This window comes from Polyodon spathula, chromosome 18 (genome assembly GCF_017654505.1).
Source record: "Polyodon spathula isolate WHYD16114869_AA chromosome 18, ASM1765450v1, whole genome shotgun sequence".
Classification (NCBI taxonomy): Eukaryota; Metazoa; Chordata; class Actinopteri; order Acipenseriformes; family Polyodontidae; genus Polyodon; species Polyodon spathula.
The window spans coordinates 31,337,866-31,351,924 of NC_054551.1; the positions used below are offsets into that span (position 1 = coordinate 31,337,866).

The 14,059-nt window shown below is 36.4% G+C and overlaps 2 protein-coding genes across 3 annotated transcripts; one reads left to right on the plus strand and one right to left on the minus strand.

Annotated features, from left to right (window-relative positions):
* The first annotated feature begins 1 nt into the window (after position 1).
* On the plus strand, positions 2–9,588 carry glmna (glomulin, FKBP associated protein a). Of its 2 annotated transcripts, none has more exons than XM_041277912.1 (19): positions 2–28; positions 709–794; positions 1,235–1,360; positions 1,816–1,929; positions 2,316–2,424; positions 3,313–3,559; positions 3,767–3,869; positions 4,145–4,326; positions 4,968–5,021; positions 5,332–5,362; positions 5,658–5,747; positions 6,621–6,662; positions 6,771–6,844; positions 6,937–7,021; positions 7,236–7,345; positions 7,671–7,734; positions 8,380–8,506; positions 8,961–9,043; positions 9,202–9,588. In XM_041277912.1, the coding sequence occupies exons 2-19, from the start codon at positions 756–758 to the stop codon at positions 9,289–9,291; spliced, it is 1,770 nt and encodes a 589-aa protein (XP_041133846.1). In that variant the 5' UTR covers positions 2–28; positions 709–755; the 3' UTR covers positions 9,292–9,588. The 2 variants fall into 2 exon arrangements, with proteins under 2 accessions (XP_041133846.1, XP_041133845.1); XM_041277911.1 differs by lacking the exon at positions 2–28 and adding an exon at positions 35–67.
* A 106-nt stretch (positions 9,589–9,694) lies between these two features.
* On the minus strand, positions 9,695–12,125 carry LOC121330928 (protein SPO16 homolog). Its single transcript, XM_041277913.1, has 5 exons — positions 12,060–12,125; positions 11,656–11,749; positions 10,657–10,828; positions 10,090–10,168; positions 9,695–9,971 (listed from the first exon to the last, which is right to left on the minus strand). The coding sequence occupies exons 1-5, from the start codon at positions 12,123–12,125 to the stop codon at positions 9,852–9,854; spliced, it is 531 nt and encodes a 176-aa protein (XP_041133847.1). The 3' UTR covers positions 9,695–9,851.
* Between the last annotated feature and the right edge of the window lie 1,934 nt (positions 12,126–14,059).

Here is a 14,059-nt window from a genome sequence, read left to right on the forward strand (position 1 = left end):
TACGGCAAACAGAGCGGGCCAAGGACTGGTGAGTAACACATCCAAATAGACACGCTTATGGCGAGTTGTAAGTATGAAAATGAAATCAGAATATTCATTTAACGTTTTGTTTCACAACCCTATTTTGATCAGTATTTTAGGCAGTGTAATTGTCAGTCAGTAAAGCTGCGAACCACAAGGGAACTGTCTATTCTTTGTATTCAAATGGTGACACGTTTTTAATCTCCTAATTAGACTATGATATAGCAATTTGCTATTGGAAACGAGTCTCCTTTACGTGCTTATTTCTCTCTCTGTTGTTTGTAATGTGGGGAGTTTTCTTACTCTTTTTCTTGTTGCTTATTTACATTTTTTTAAAACAATTATTGCAGTAGTACAAACGAAAATCGCCCTTCTAATTAGGGAAAATACTAAAGACAAAGCTGCAGTAGCGTCTGTTAAGCAAATCCTATATCAGTTTATTAAGAGGTTTAGGAACAGCCTATAATAATCTGACCTTTCTAAGTGCTGCTTCATACAACTTGCTCTAGACTAAAAAACGTTTTTTTTTTAAAAAAAAAAAAACTTACAATATTACAAATCTGAAAAAACACACACGAAGGTAGGATTCAAAGGAAGATTATCATGTTTACTACAGCTACATGAATGGGAGAGAGGAATGGCAACTGAAACAAACAAATATAGTTTTTTTTTTTTTTTTTTTTTCAGCTCTACGGGTGTTCTGTCCAAGGAAGGCTCTTGAAAGCAAGTAAAAAATGGCTTTAGATCAACTTCACGACGTGATACGGAGATGTGTAGGTTAACCTCAATGAAGAAAGTGATTTCTTGAAGTAGACAAACCATGAATATAATAATTAGCTAGTACAATTAAATACAGAAATCAGCACAAAAGTGTAATTGTAGCTCGATCAGTTGTTGAAGAGATCCCAGATTGTTGTATATTTGTTTTGTCATGCCTAGCCTAACAAATCCAAATCTGTTGACAGATTTCTTTGGGCTACCTGGCTGGCATAAATGTAGCGTTTCACAGCTGGCATCACAGACCCAGATTTGCTCTCATCTTGGACTATCTAATGTTTCTGAAAGCAGTCCAAAACAAGTGCTAATCTGTAAAACCAGCCACTGGCTTGCTATGGAGATGAATAGGGATTCTAATTCATTGTTGCATGTGATTATAGATTTAAACAAATACGATTTTACTGCTTTTTCTTTTCATTATATTTATTATTTGTAGCAAGCGATTCCGGATGATGGCTTTAAAGCAGAAGACTATGACCAGTTCCAGATGGCAGGCCGCTCCTGCCTGGAGGAAGGGAAGACAGCCGAGGTGATGGACATCGTAACAGAGGAGAAGAACAAGGTCTTTCACACGCTGTCTATCAGAAAATTAACACACATTTCTGTTAGTGCCCTGCCTCCCATTGCAATGCATTAACCAAGATCAGTGCCCAAACACTAAGGCCAGAGCTGCGCTGGCAAATGTGTAGATTGTGTTGGGGGAGATGCAGTTCAGTTTTGTAACTTTGCAAGTACAGTCCAGCACCTTCCACTGAGGTTCTTCTGATGGCAACTTTTGAGGACATTCCACATGCAGTCCTCAATTTATCTTCTCTAGCGAGGCTATGAAAATCATCTTCTATAACAGTGCATGTGTTAACTTCATTATATCATTTGAATAGTCATATGCATCTGGTTTCAAAGACTTGGATTAGCTTGAACATACCTAAGGTAAGGCTACATAAGGTAGACCTACTGGGATAGTTCCTCTGCACTGCTGGCACCAGCATCAGTCATTAATACAGAGTGCTCTTGCAGGAGATTGTGAAGAGTATGGGCTGGAACCTGCTGGGCCCCCTTGTGAAAATTGTTCTAAGGAAGGAAGCAGAGAGTCTGCAGCATTGCCTGACAACACTGAAACATGTATTAGAAGTGAGTTGAACTGCAGGACGGATGCTTTTACGGTTTCTTGTATTTCATGTCATATTTTTGCTATTACTACAGTTGTGTATTATATTGATACGTAAGAGAGTTTGTGATATTCTCTTCTTACTCACCTGGTTGTCACCAGCCCCTTTTTTGGGTCTAAATCACATTTATAAACAATACAACTAATTTCTTAATTGCTTTATAAACCCTGAAAACTGAAGTGTTGGAATTGTTGTAGATCTCCACCCCTTTCTGGTTAATGGAAGAATAGGCAATTCTGACTTGATGTTTGCTATAAATGTAAGTCGCTAGTGGCTAATTCTTTCTGCTTTTACTTCTAGGAAAGCAGATAGTGGATGCTTTACTTATTTACTTATTTGTTTATTTAGGTCTGTAGTCCTAAAGAGCTTCTGGTGGGCCTACTTGAACAGATTGAAGATGCTGATGTGGATAACATAGCAGAAACCATCATACTGCTTTTGCAGCCCCTACAGACAGGTAATAGATTATACTGTACTTTGTGTGCGGATTGATAAAGTTTTGAATGGACTTTGTATTGCATGTCATTCTAGTGTAATTAGTTTACTCAATTTTAACTACCTTTTATAAAAAAAAATTAAAGTTTGCTAATTTGCTACTGCAGGATTATTTTTTTTACTGTTTAAAAATACATTTTCAGAACTCTGCTGTGCCATGAAAAATAATTTGATAATTTGGTGCTTAGCAGAACTGTTCACCCACACTGTATAGTTGTAAGGGTTTAGTTCTTTTAATATCTTAAAACTAAGGGACTGACAAAAATCAAATCACACTACAGCAGCCTGAGAAACTAGAGGAGACTCCAGCTCCTTCGAGTTCAATGTGGTTTATGCAAGTCACAGCATAATCGCGTACTCCCTGCCCTGTGCTATGCGAACCTGTCTTGCTCTAAAAAGCGATCTCTGTTTTGAAAATACTGTATCCCCATTAAACAAAGTGGCGTCCCAATTAAATGACATAAATAACACGGGGAAGAACCGTCTCCCAGAGTGGTATCCCATTTAAGCAGAAATCCAGATTATCAGTATCCCGATTAGGTGGTGCAGACTGTATTACATTTCTGAATCATCCTCATGGTGGTGTATGGTAATATGTCATAACATTGCATTGTCATTAGGATGCATTCCAACAGAACCCTTGCTGTGCGGCAGAGAGATGCAAATGAAAAACAATATTAAAGGGTAATAAATATCCAAGGCTTGCATCAACATTTTTTCATTTGTCGCAGTGAAAAAAACAACAATCTACGTACAAATAAGATAACGATGCTATTGAGATGTTAATGTTTTTGTTGAAGCCTTGGTTCTTGGCTTCCTTTGTCCGTTAACACTGTTGCTGTCATTGCAGCTCTTCTAAAACTGGGCAAGAAGAAGGCCTCTTCACTGGGCATGTCTTTGTCAACAGTTCTGAATCAGATCTCCCAGCTCCCAGTACCCTACACCAAAGAACAAGAAGAGGACGATGTCTATGGTCTTTGCCAGTGTTGCGCTGCCCTGATTGAGTTTGTCAAGCCGTTCGTGGATGAAGTCGACCGAGGTCGAGAGAGTAAGCCGATCGTTGCCGAGAATGAGCAAAGAACTGAGCTGCTAAAATTGTAGGTATCTTCCCTGCACTCTTGCTGTGAGCCACTGAGGACCCTCTGTGTTACCTTAGTTTTGAGATGACTGAGAATCAAATCTGTAACCATTTGAAGTCTGAAATAACCTATTTTTTCTGATTAGGTGTTTTATTCCCTTTTTGGATATACTGTATGCTGCCAGTGGTTTCTCTGCGTAGTCACTCATGTTTTATGCTATTCTAGCTGTATGAAGAGCTTGGGCAACCCAGTGCTGCAATCACAGCTGAACAAGGTCCCTGGATCTGCAGAGGACTCCCCTTTGAGACACTTTGCTGCCGAAATCCTAGTGAGTAGATTCATTTGCTTCAGTGCACTAAAAGGGCTGTTAAAACATGACAATGCCCTCCAGGGTCGGAAATTAGACTCCCGTTGCATAGCAGTTTGATCCATTCTTGGTTTTACTGTGAGTTTAATAAGACACACCTGAGCTTCTTACCGGTACACTGTGGTTAATCAGGCTTGCAGTAAAACCTGCAATGGGTGAAACTATCTTTACTTCAATCATACACAGTATTTTTTGTTGATGCTACAGTGCAGTGATTTCTTCCCCCTCTAAACTAGGTCATTCTGTCTTGCATTGGGGAGTCCTTACCTGCACTACTGCTTCATCACCTAGTAAAAAAGAAGGCAGAGCCGGGCTTTCTTGAAGAAGACGTGAAGTACCCCAAGGAGTCTCTGGCCTGTCTGTCCTATTTGTTGTTTGTTCAGCACATTGGCATTGAAAGATTCCCTACAGTCTTCAGGTAAGATTATACCCTATGAAACGCTGTGTATTTACTGTTCTCCCTCGTTATTTCATAATTCAGTAATTCATGGTTTTGGCGTGCTGGCAGTACGTTTTACCTGTGTAGGGACTCTTTATTAATTAACTGACCTTGATATTTCACAGTTTGTTTACATGTAAAGTCAGATTGCATAATAACGAGGGAGATTATAAAATCAGGTGGCCTCTTTAAAATGCTGCAGCGTAAAAACATTCCTTACCAACTGAAAGAACACCATCCCTGTGAAAACACTGCATACTTCTGTTTTTAAGGTGTTGTTATTTTTCATCTCAACAGTACTAAGCAGTCAATGCAATCTCACTTAAAGGCATCCTCTAAATGAGCTTTTATGAACAGTAGACTACATAATTACACTGTATATCTAACCAAAACATTTCAACGTGCACCAGAAGAGCCAAGTACTATAGTGTATTTTTAATAGAAGTAACCAATATGATATTTTACATAGGGGTATATGTAGTGTGTGTATATATGTGTTTGTAAATTTATTTATATTTGAAAACATCACATTATTTGAACGGATAAGAGGATTTTTTTTCTCCCTCTGTTTAGAGTTAAGTAATTTTCTTACCTAACTGGATCTTCTTTGTTTGTTTCAGCCCTCTATTTATTCTTCAGTTTAATATGCAGTACATTGAAGTCCTGTTGAAAAGGTATCTATACTGTTTTTTTTTTCAACAAATCCATGGATTTTCATTAATTTGATAGATGTTGCAATCCCTTTTTGATTATACATTAAAATATGTCTTCTCTCAAAGCACAGCTGTTTCACCAGTGTAACAATTAACCTGTCACCCTGCAACACCCTGCCCCTAGTGGTTGTAAGAAATATATTATTAATAAATACCACATTAGAAGGAATTTACCAAGTTGCAAGCATAAAGGGTATCCTGTGTTGGAGGGGGATAATTTTGTGGGGGGAAAAAAAGTGATAATGTCAACAACATGTTTTCCGTCTGACAGCACAGAAGAGTCGATGTTATCCAAGGGTCTGGTAAGCTAATCATTTACATGTCAGTGTCATATATTCATCATATACCAGTTTCATGTCTACTCTTCCAAGCAGACACACTTTTTGAAACTGAGAATCAAAACCTGGTTTTAAATTTATATGGGAACACTTAACCCTAGTAAAAAAAATTAATAAATAGTAACGTTATACAGTAGTAAGATGAAACTAAAAACTGTCCTTCTAAGGAAACTTGATGTCAGGACTATTGCTTGCAAGTGTGAATAATTGGAACCTTTTAATACGATTAAAAAGTATTTTTAAATATTTTCTGTCATAGGAATTGTATGAGAAAAGCCTGCAGAGGATTGAAGACAACATCCTCCCGATGCAGCTTTTGGAAGTGAAGCGCTTTCTTAGTGTGCCGCAGGTATCTGTTTTAAAGTCCCATAGTGGTTTTCAGTTTTGTAGTAAAATGATTCCACGGCAATTTTTTATTTTTAACTACCTTATTCCATTGTTTATCCTTTTGTGCACTCTTTTGTAATCGGATACGAAACCTGGCTGTAGCTCTCCTGTGTTTTTAGTTATTTCCAGATGCAGGGACACAGTTGTGTTTTTATTGTACTGGTAAACACATTTCAACAAGGGTTTAAAAGGTATCAGTAACAGCCTTCATAAATATGCATTAGCTGTTTTGTTTTTTTCGGGTGGGGCTCTTCATCTTCAATACTAGCAGTATTCAAATGAAGAACTGAGGTAAGAACGGAGATACTTCTAAAGCATGCGACTAATGGATTCGATATGGTTTACCGCTCTTCATTATCACTGTTTAGTTGCACACACAGCATTCATCCATCTCTATGAACAGGTGGGCTGCTTATGCTTTTGCACTCCTCAAAACCTTAATTTTTATTACATTTTAATGACAAAACAGCGTAACTTTGCAATGAACATCCCGAGTCATGCATAAGGTTTTTTTTGTATAATGCTCAGCTTTTTCTTTTATCTTTGCACTCGAAAACTATCATATTCTCCAGGCATAGACTACTGTAATAGACCTCACATTTTTAATCCATGCTTATTTGTGCTTCAACAAGATATTCACAGTTTTTCATCAAACTATGATTGTTCTGTTGATACTTTGTAAGAATATAATTTTCCATGGAGAATTAAGATCAGCTAAGCCCATACTGCCCATTGAAAATATTTCATGTTTGGAAAGATTTGGGACTGTGTATGTATAAAAAGTGTAACTTTTCAACAAGTGATTGTTAAATATTCATTCCCTTTTTCATTGTAGGACTTGGTGACAGTGATGACGCTATGTCCTATACAGCATTTGGTATGTTTAACATTGTATTACCTGTGAAAACAAACTTACAAATTACAAGGCCAGCTTGGTCTGTGGTGAAGCAGTATTAGAAGTATGTTTGTTTAATTTTCTGTCCAGAGAACAGAAGCACTTGCGGTCTTTCAGCTCTATATGGATAAATTTGACACCGAAGGAAAGCATAAATTGTTCGGGTAAGTATCCTAGTTTGAGAAGGTAGCTTGAATGCCATGTTTTCATTTTATTTAATTAGAAATATGTGGGGTTTTTTTTGTTTGTTTTAAAGGTGCCTTTTAAAGATCAGTCAACATGCAGGAGTACAAGGCTACATTATAAAAAACATCAAAAATCAGATAGATTTATCCCTGAAGGTAAGATGATTGTGAAATACTTGCATTACTTGGATATTATATTTAAATTATCACAAACTACAAATGGCATACTTTGTATTTAAGAGCATTCTGTGATACTGTATATTACAAGTTCTAAGGACTGTAATAATAATAAAAAGCTGTGTTTTATCTTAAAGCAAGCCTGATTTTTTTTTAATGTATTTATGTAATGTTTTTTTTTTCCTTTCATCAGCCAGGTAACAGTAATGTTTGGTTCTCAGGACCACAGCTGCTTCCTCTTCTACATCTCGTCCTGTCTCTGCCCGAAGGACCTGAAACAGACCTGCTTCAGAACTTCGACAGGTGAGGTTCCCCAGACAGAGATGACATACTGATACAGCGGTTGTCTTAATATGGTCATATGATATTTACTTTTACAGTAGAAACATATATTCTGTTGCTTGTCTGAAATTCTGGTTTTGTTTTTACCAGTTTACAGTACTGGAGAATCTGCTGTGTATTGTTTTTAAAATTAATTATCTTAGTTGCTGTGTTTAGATCTGTCAATGTTTAGACCATTTGAATACACCCCATATACTGCAATCTAAATTCCAGACTGATGTGTGATTGAAAATGAACAGTTTATTGTTCTTTTCTGACTCTTCCCCCCGCCTCCTCCCCCCTGTAGGATTATGGGGTCACTGAACCTTCTGAGGTACTTATTAATTCGGGACAAAGAATGGGAAAACCATGTGAGTGATTATGTTAATGAGTAGCCTTTTAGAAAGAAGAATCATGATATTGTATTACCATATTGTGACTGTGAATTACCCTAACAGTTCATATTTAAAAAAATAAATAAAAAATATATATATTTTAGAGCAAGTACAAAATAAGTAATAATGTACACATGCGTGTACATTAACGGCGGATTGATAGGGTGGTGGACAGGGGCAAGGGGCAGGGGTGGACAGGGGCAAGACTGAAGGTAGTACATGCACAAGTCCATTTCTGCTATTTGATTACAGTACCCATATAGATTGTAACTTAGTTGCCATTGTAATGTTTTTATATGCAGAGGGTATTTAGCTGTACCTAAGTGTCGAGGTATCGCCAATCGCAGGGCATGGTTTTTGCCAGCTGTGATTAAATACTGTGTATTAACCACATCACCAACGTTGGAATTTACAGAGTGGCTACTACAATGGCTCATTCCAAATACATCTCAAAATGCACTTGTATTAAGTAGTGAGAATCACTTCCAAGTTCTGTTTTGGTGCTTATCAAATATATTATTAGATGCTGCAAACACTGTTACACATTTATTGACACCTCAGATGCATTATATTTCAGTGAAATGATACCGTTATTTATCAAATGGCTCTCATTCTTTTTAGACTGGAATATGGACAGAACTCTATAAGATTGAAGAAAACTTCTTGAAACTGTTGCACACTGGACTGAAGATGTCAAAGGCACACTATGAAGCAGAGATTAAGAACACAAAAGAAAACAACAGAACAGGTTAGAGAGACGCAAAGGTTCAGGAAATAGGTTCAGAAAACGAAACTCATTCCACTTGCGAAATGTGCTAGATTGGAACCCAGATCTCCAGAACGTATTATGTTTATATAGAGGACATGGTCACTTCAGGAACCATACTAAATGAAACCAGTATTATCGCCTGGGTAGCCTTCAAGGTTTAAGCAATTATCAGGAATTGAAATGTAAAGAAAGCAGCAAAAGTGTATCATTAGTGATACTGCCTTACTGGAATGTCCAACTTAACAGTATGAAGGAACACTATCAAACATAAATAGCAAAGTTCCACACACCTGTACAGCAATCCTTTGAAATTCACCATATTCATATTCATACACGCTTCTTCATTTTTGTTTGTTCTAAAAAACAATAGCTCTGTAGTACTGAAGTATTTGAAAATTATGAGCATTCAGTTAAACCACTTTCCTTGTTGTAGGACCGAAAGAAAGTAAGGCTGTCTGCACACTTACAGTAGGTGGTGAGAAGCTGTCTAATATGACTCCAGAGATGCACCTTCAAGTAAGTTATTATTATTCCTCTGCAAAAAGATTTAAAAATATATTTTCAGTGTCTGTGCCTTTAAGAAATGTATAAATATATATATAAAAAAAAGTATTTACTTCTAGCAAGAGAATGCTAAGCTGTGCCATAAATAACAATCTCTCTTGAAATTTTAGGTTCTGCAGTCAGCGATGTTCACTTTTGATTTAATAGAGAGCGTCCTGGCCCGAATAGAAGAGCTCATCGAGGTGAAAGTAAAACCCTAACCAGAAGAAAAGTGGGTCAAATGGCATATTAGTGTCATGGCTTTTGTGTCTTTGATATTGGTTGTTTAAATATTATTAAATCCTACACCATTCTAAGGATTAGAAGAGCAATGGAGTATGTCTGGGTTTTCTACAATTAGCAGCATGTTAAAAAAAAAAAAAAAAAAAAAAAGGAATTTATTCTAATTTACCAGCACTTAGCACTCCACTCTATTTTCATTTAATGTCAGATATTAAAGAGCAAAGTGTTCTAAATACATTTAAACATACTCTTAATGCTGTAGCTATTGTTTTTAATGAAACACGCTTCATTTCACAGGTCTAAATTGTTAAATGTAAAATCAGCACAGTGTTGCACAGTATTGACAACTGGTAGTAATACAATTGTTTGTTTATTTTTTAAATCACAATGTTTGCGGTTTGAAATGTTACATTTGATTTTAAACAAAGGAAATAAACCTTATATTCTGCAACCAATGTAGCCCCTGCAGTCCTTATGAATCCCACTCAAGTCAATATTAATATAGTGAGTTATTGTTTGTTTGTTTTTAAAGAGGATTTCATTCACAGCCTAACTGTAGGTTACGAAGCATTTCCCAAACAGAACTTCGTTCAATGATTTGAGCTTTTGCCATTGTCATTTGATCCCGAACACTGTCAACATGAGGTTTACTTGTTGCCTGCAAGAGAACCGAAATTATTCTGAGAAATGTCAATACAAAACCATTATAACTGATGAAAGTTTCTCGGTGGGGTATAAAGATTTTTTTAAAGTTTTTGAAAAGCTACCTCGCTCACCTTTGCAATAGTCAGCATGCTCTTTATGATCTCAGGAGTGTTGTGGACAGGTATGATACGAAGATTACTTGTCAGAAATCTGTATAGATTAGAGTATAGATTAGCCATGGTGCATTTCAATATTAGCTTTGATTGTGCTGCACCTCCTGTCAATCTTCCTAAATGCTACAAAAACTAGAAGAGGTTTCATGCCAGTCAATTTAGTACCTAAACTATATTTGTATGAATGGAATGTCACACACACAACTATAATTTTTAAGCAAGTAACATCCCTTACATATTGTCCTGTTGCATGTAAACTTTGCTATAAGGTTTATAAAAGGTTAAGAACTTAAGAAAAAACAAAACAAAAAAAAAAGCAGCAAGGCTATGGGCTGTTTGGTAGATTGTCACAGTAAACTCTGAAGAATATTCATATATAGTCCTTAAAGTTTTGTGAATGACCCAATGAGTGTAAAAGCAGTCTAGCTCTGGGGTTCCACTATATTGTGAACCCAATAAAGACTGAGACTTAGTTTGATTTTCTGTCACATTGAAATACATACTGAAAATAAAACAAAAACGTACATTTGCTGAATCCTGAATAATATTCTGCATTCTTTTGGTCCGTGAAGTGCAGCTAATAAAAGAAGAAAACTGTTTCTGTGAATCCCTATAAAATTCTTAATCTTTTCAAAAACAGCAGTTTCTTCTTGGTTTTCAGGAAACTCTTGAGTATCCACAATCATAAATGCAATGCCTAGATGAAAAAAAGGACATCTGTTGATCATGAGGGTAAACATTTAGTGACATGTTCTCATTTTATTCTGTAAATAGCTGGTATTCAGCGCTCCCAGCAATATAAATGTGTATGTGTTAAAAATATATAGTAGTATTTAACCCATGTCACTGAGAAAAATGTGAACACACGGCAACAGTGATCACTTTTGTAATCCAAAGAAGGAAACAATTGATCAAATATTATATTTAATCGTTTGATAAGTGAAGATATTGAAAATAAGACTTCACAGGTACACGATAGGCCAGAACAGTAATGGCAGACACGCCTGCGTCCACTAGAGGGAGCCAACGAATAAGATGGCTCGGTTATTGGTAGAGGTATATTTAACACGTGTACAATACGTTTCAATTGTCTTTATTGATGGTGTAGGGAGGTTGGGGATATTTAAATAAAAAAAAGGATTGATACTTGCTTGCACTACAATCAAACTGATATGGGAAATAACTGACGTGAGTCAGTGGTGCTTCAGAGCCTCCGCAGCCTAATGAATACACAGCTAATCAGTACAAATCTGGTATTCATGATAAGTCTACTGTCTGATTGTATGTGAATCTCAAACATTAGCAGTCTTTCTAACCAGATCCACCCTCACAGTTATTGTCAAGGATTCGTTTCGTACTATAGGTTATAACTGACGGGGGGCATTTACTGAAAAGAACAAAATGTGTTTGAGGACACAGGGTCCAGGTAGACCGAATCGATCCACCACTGACCTAGCCATATTTAAAACTGAGACATACAAACTGTTTAACCGTGTTAGTCAAACAGCCGCGGAGTTACTTTACCAGAGAGCGGGAAAATGAGAGTTCCCGTTTCCACGGAGTCGGTATATCGAATTCGATGCTGCTGAGCAAACAACGAGGAGGAAACGTCATGATTCTAAAAAAGATTCAAATATTAAATGTTTTTAATATCTACTTTAATGTAAAACCATTTTATAATTGTTCTTAAAATTAATTTAAACTGGTAATGATACAAAACCGACATATGCACGTGCCTCATCCGTTTTTATTTCTATTGTTAAAATAACCCATTAATTTGTTTATAAAAATAAATGACATCGCAGAAATAATAAACTCTAACAAATGGCGAGTTTGTGAATTGGGTATTTTTAAACACATGTATATTTAAAATGTTAAATAATTTTCCCGCCGCTGGTTTACATAAGCCCATGGTGGTCACGCGTCACCTGAATAGCTGTGCTTATGATGATAGTCGTCTTCCATTTTCTGTTCGCTTTGTCGTTATTCGCCATCAAGAACTGCTAATTTTAAACCAATTTGCAGTCTTCACACGTTGGTCTGAATGTGGTGCTCAATACACAGGGACACAGTTTTGTTTTTGTTAGAAACCCAACGCTTACCACCTCCTTCTTTTACTAACCCGGGCACAAGACGTGACTCGCTCTAGGGCTGACCAGATAACCAGACACCTGGTTTCAAATAAAAATAGTACTTTATCGCTGTTACCGTTATTTATGCGGTATTTTTTGTTTAGTTTAAAATAGGTTTTTTTAGTTTACGTGCGCAGAATACCGTAATCGATTACAATATAGTGCAGCGTGCACGGGGGAAGGCAGCAGCAGGGCTGATAGGTGACGAAATTCCACAATTATACCCGCCTTGCAAAGCATGCCGGCTCGTTTGTACAGCTGTATCATCGCTATGCTTTAGTACGAGCGCTCTCGGTTTTGTGCCCGCCCTCCGTCTGTGTGATGAGCCTCCCTCAGTTAACAGAGATCGCTACATACTAAAGCCTAAAACCTAGACGGCTTGGGGGTAGTTTATGCACTGGAAAGGCCTGTTTAAAAAAATAATAAAATAATAATGTTTTATTGCATTGTAGGCATACGTGTAATACAGAAAGAATTACATTTTTGTTTTCAGGAATCTATTGATTTTCTTAATGTATGGTTTGCAAATGTCTTTTTGGACTGTGAAAACAGCAACTTATATTGACAGCATTATGTTCAATGATAATCAATGAGTCATGTTAATTGCAGCACAAAAATGAGAATTACGTATGTTTGTTATGTAGACAATTGCATGCAACAAACTACCACCACTTAAGGGTTAAGCAAAGAAACCTAGTATACTGAACTTAAAACTTAAATATTTTACACCAGACATCAGCAATGACGCACTTTCTGTTTATATTTTAGATTAATTTGGAATAAAGTGGTGCCAACCTACCTACTGTGCGTTTTAACAACCTTGGCTTTGTTAACATTTGAAAACAATATATAAATCTTTTCTTACTTTCTTGTGCAGAAAGGATTGCCCACCAAGAGTAGCTGGAGGAAATGTTCACTGCAGCAGGACGTTACTGTGTGCACTGTTCTTTCCCATTTAAACAGTGGTTAGATGGCCTTATTCACAGGCATTTTAATTGAATGATTAATGAGATATTTTGAGCAGTGGTCTTAACCCATTACCTCTGAAATCCATAAAATACAATATTTCTGAAGTGTCAATGTGTCACAATGTGCATCCCATGATACATTGCATTCAGCAATATCAAGCATATACATGCAATCCAAAATATTTAGGGAAGGGTTTAAATTGACTATTAATGGAACACTCACAATTCTACATAATTCCTAGAAAATTCATACAGTTTACATAAGTTACCTTTCTCATTAAAATAATTTGTATTTCATGAGAAGATGATTCTCTGTTCAGGGTGTAGGTAGGCTAGTGTATTACACATCATGCAAAACAACAAAATCAATTATACTGCATGCTAAAGAATACTTCTAAGACAGCACAGAAAAAACTCACATCAGATTTTCTTTTAATTTTTTTTTACTGCCAACAAGACTGTTCAGTGAAGCAAATGAATACTGTTATAAATGATCAGTCTGATTCATTTATGTAATGCTGAAAAGTTGAGAGACTGCTGGAATTACAATTTACTGGTGTGATGCCCTTATTAATGATGTCAGTTTAAACTATAAAAACAAACAGAACACTAGCCTTCAGGCTGTAAATAGTTCAAGGCATGCAATTCATTTCTTTGGTGCTTTACTATGCACCACATCCACTATTTTATTGAATCTTACAACACTAAAGTAAACCAATGAACTCATTAACATGTTTTCTACTTTTTGGTTAAACATCAAGACAGGCACATGAGAATTTTTTTTTTCTATGAATGAATGTTTAAGCAACATCAAGCATACAAAAATAT

What these genes read in the sequence shown, in the direction of transcription:
- glmna (XM_041277912.1), top strand. Translation starts at nt 756, where the DNA reads ATGGCTTTAGATCAACTTCACGACGTGATACGGAGATGT. An exon ending in CGATGTTATCCAAGGGTCTG is followed by an intron (nt 5,363 to 5,657) that starts GTAAGCTAATCA and finishes TTTCTGTCATAG; the next exon opens with GAATTGTATGAGAAAAGCCT. An exon ending in GGAAAGCATAAATTGTTCGG is followed by an intron (nt 6,845 to 6,936) that starts GTAAGTATCCTA and finishes TTTGTTTTAAAG; the next exon opens with GTGCCTTTTAAAGATCAGTC.
- LOC121330928 (XM_041277913.1), bottom strand. Translation starts at nt 12,125, where the DNA reads ATGGCGAATAACGACAAAGCGAACAGAAAATGGAAGACGACTATCATC. An exon ending in TCATAAGCACAGCTATTCAG is followed by an intron (nt 11,750 to 12,059) that starts GTGACGCGTGAC and finishes AATCTTTTTTAG; the next exon opens with AATCATGACGTTTCCTCCTC. An exon ending in TCTCATTTTCCCGCTCTCTG is followed by an intron (nt 10,829 to 11,655) that starts GTAAAGTAACTC and finishes TTTTTCATCTAG; the next exon opens with GCATTGCATTTATGATTGTG.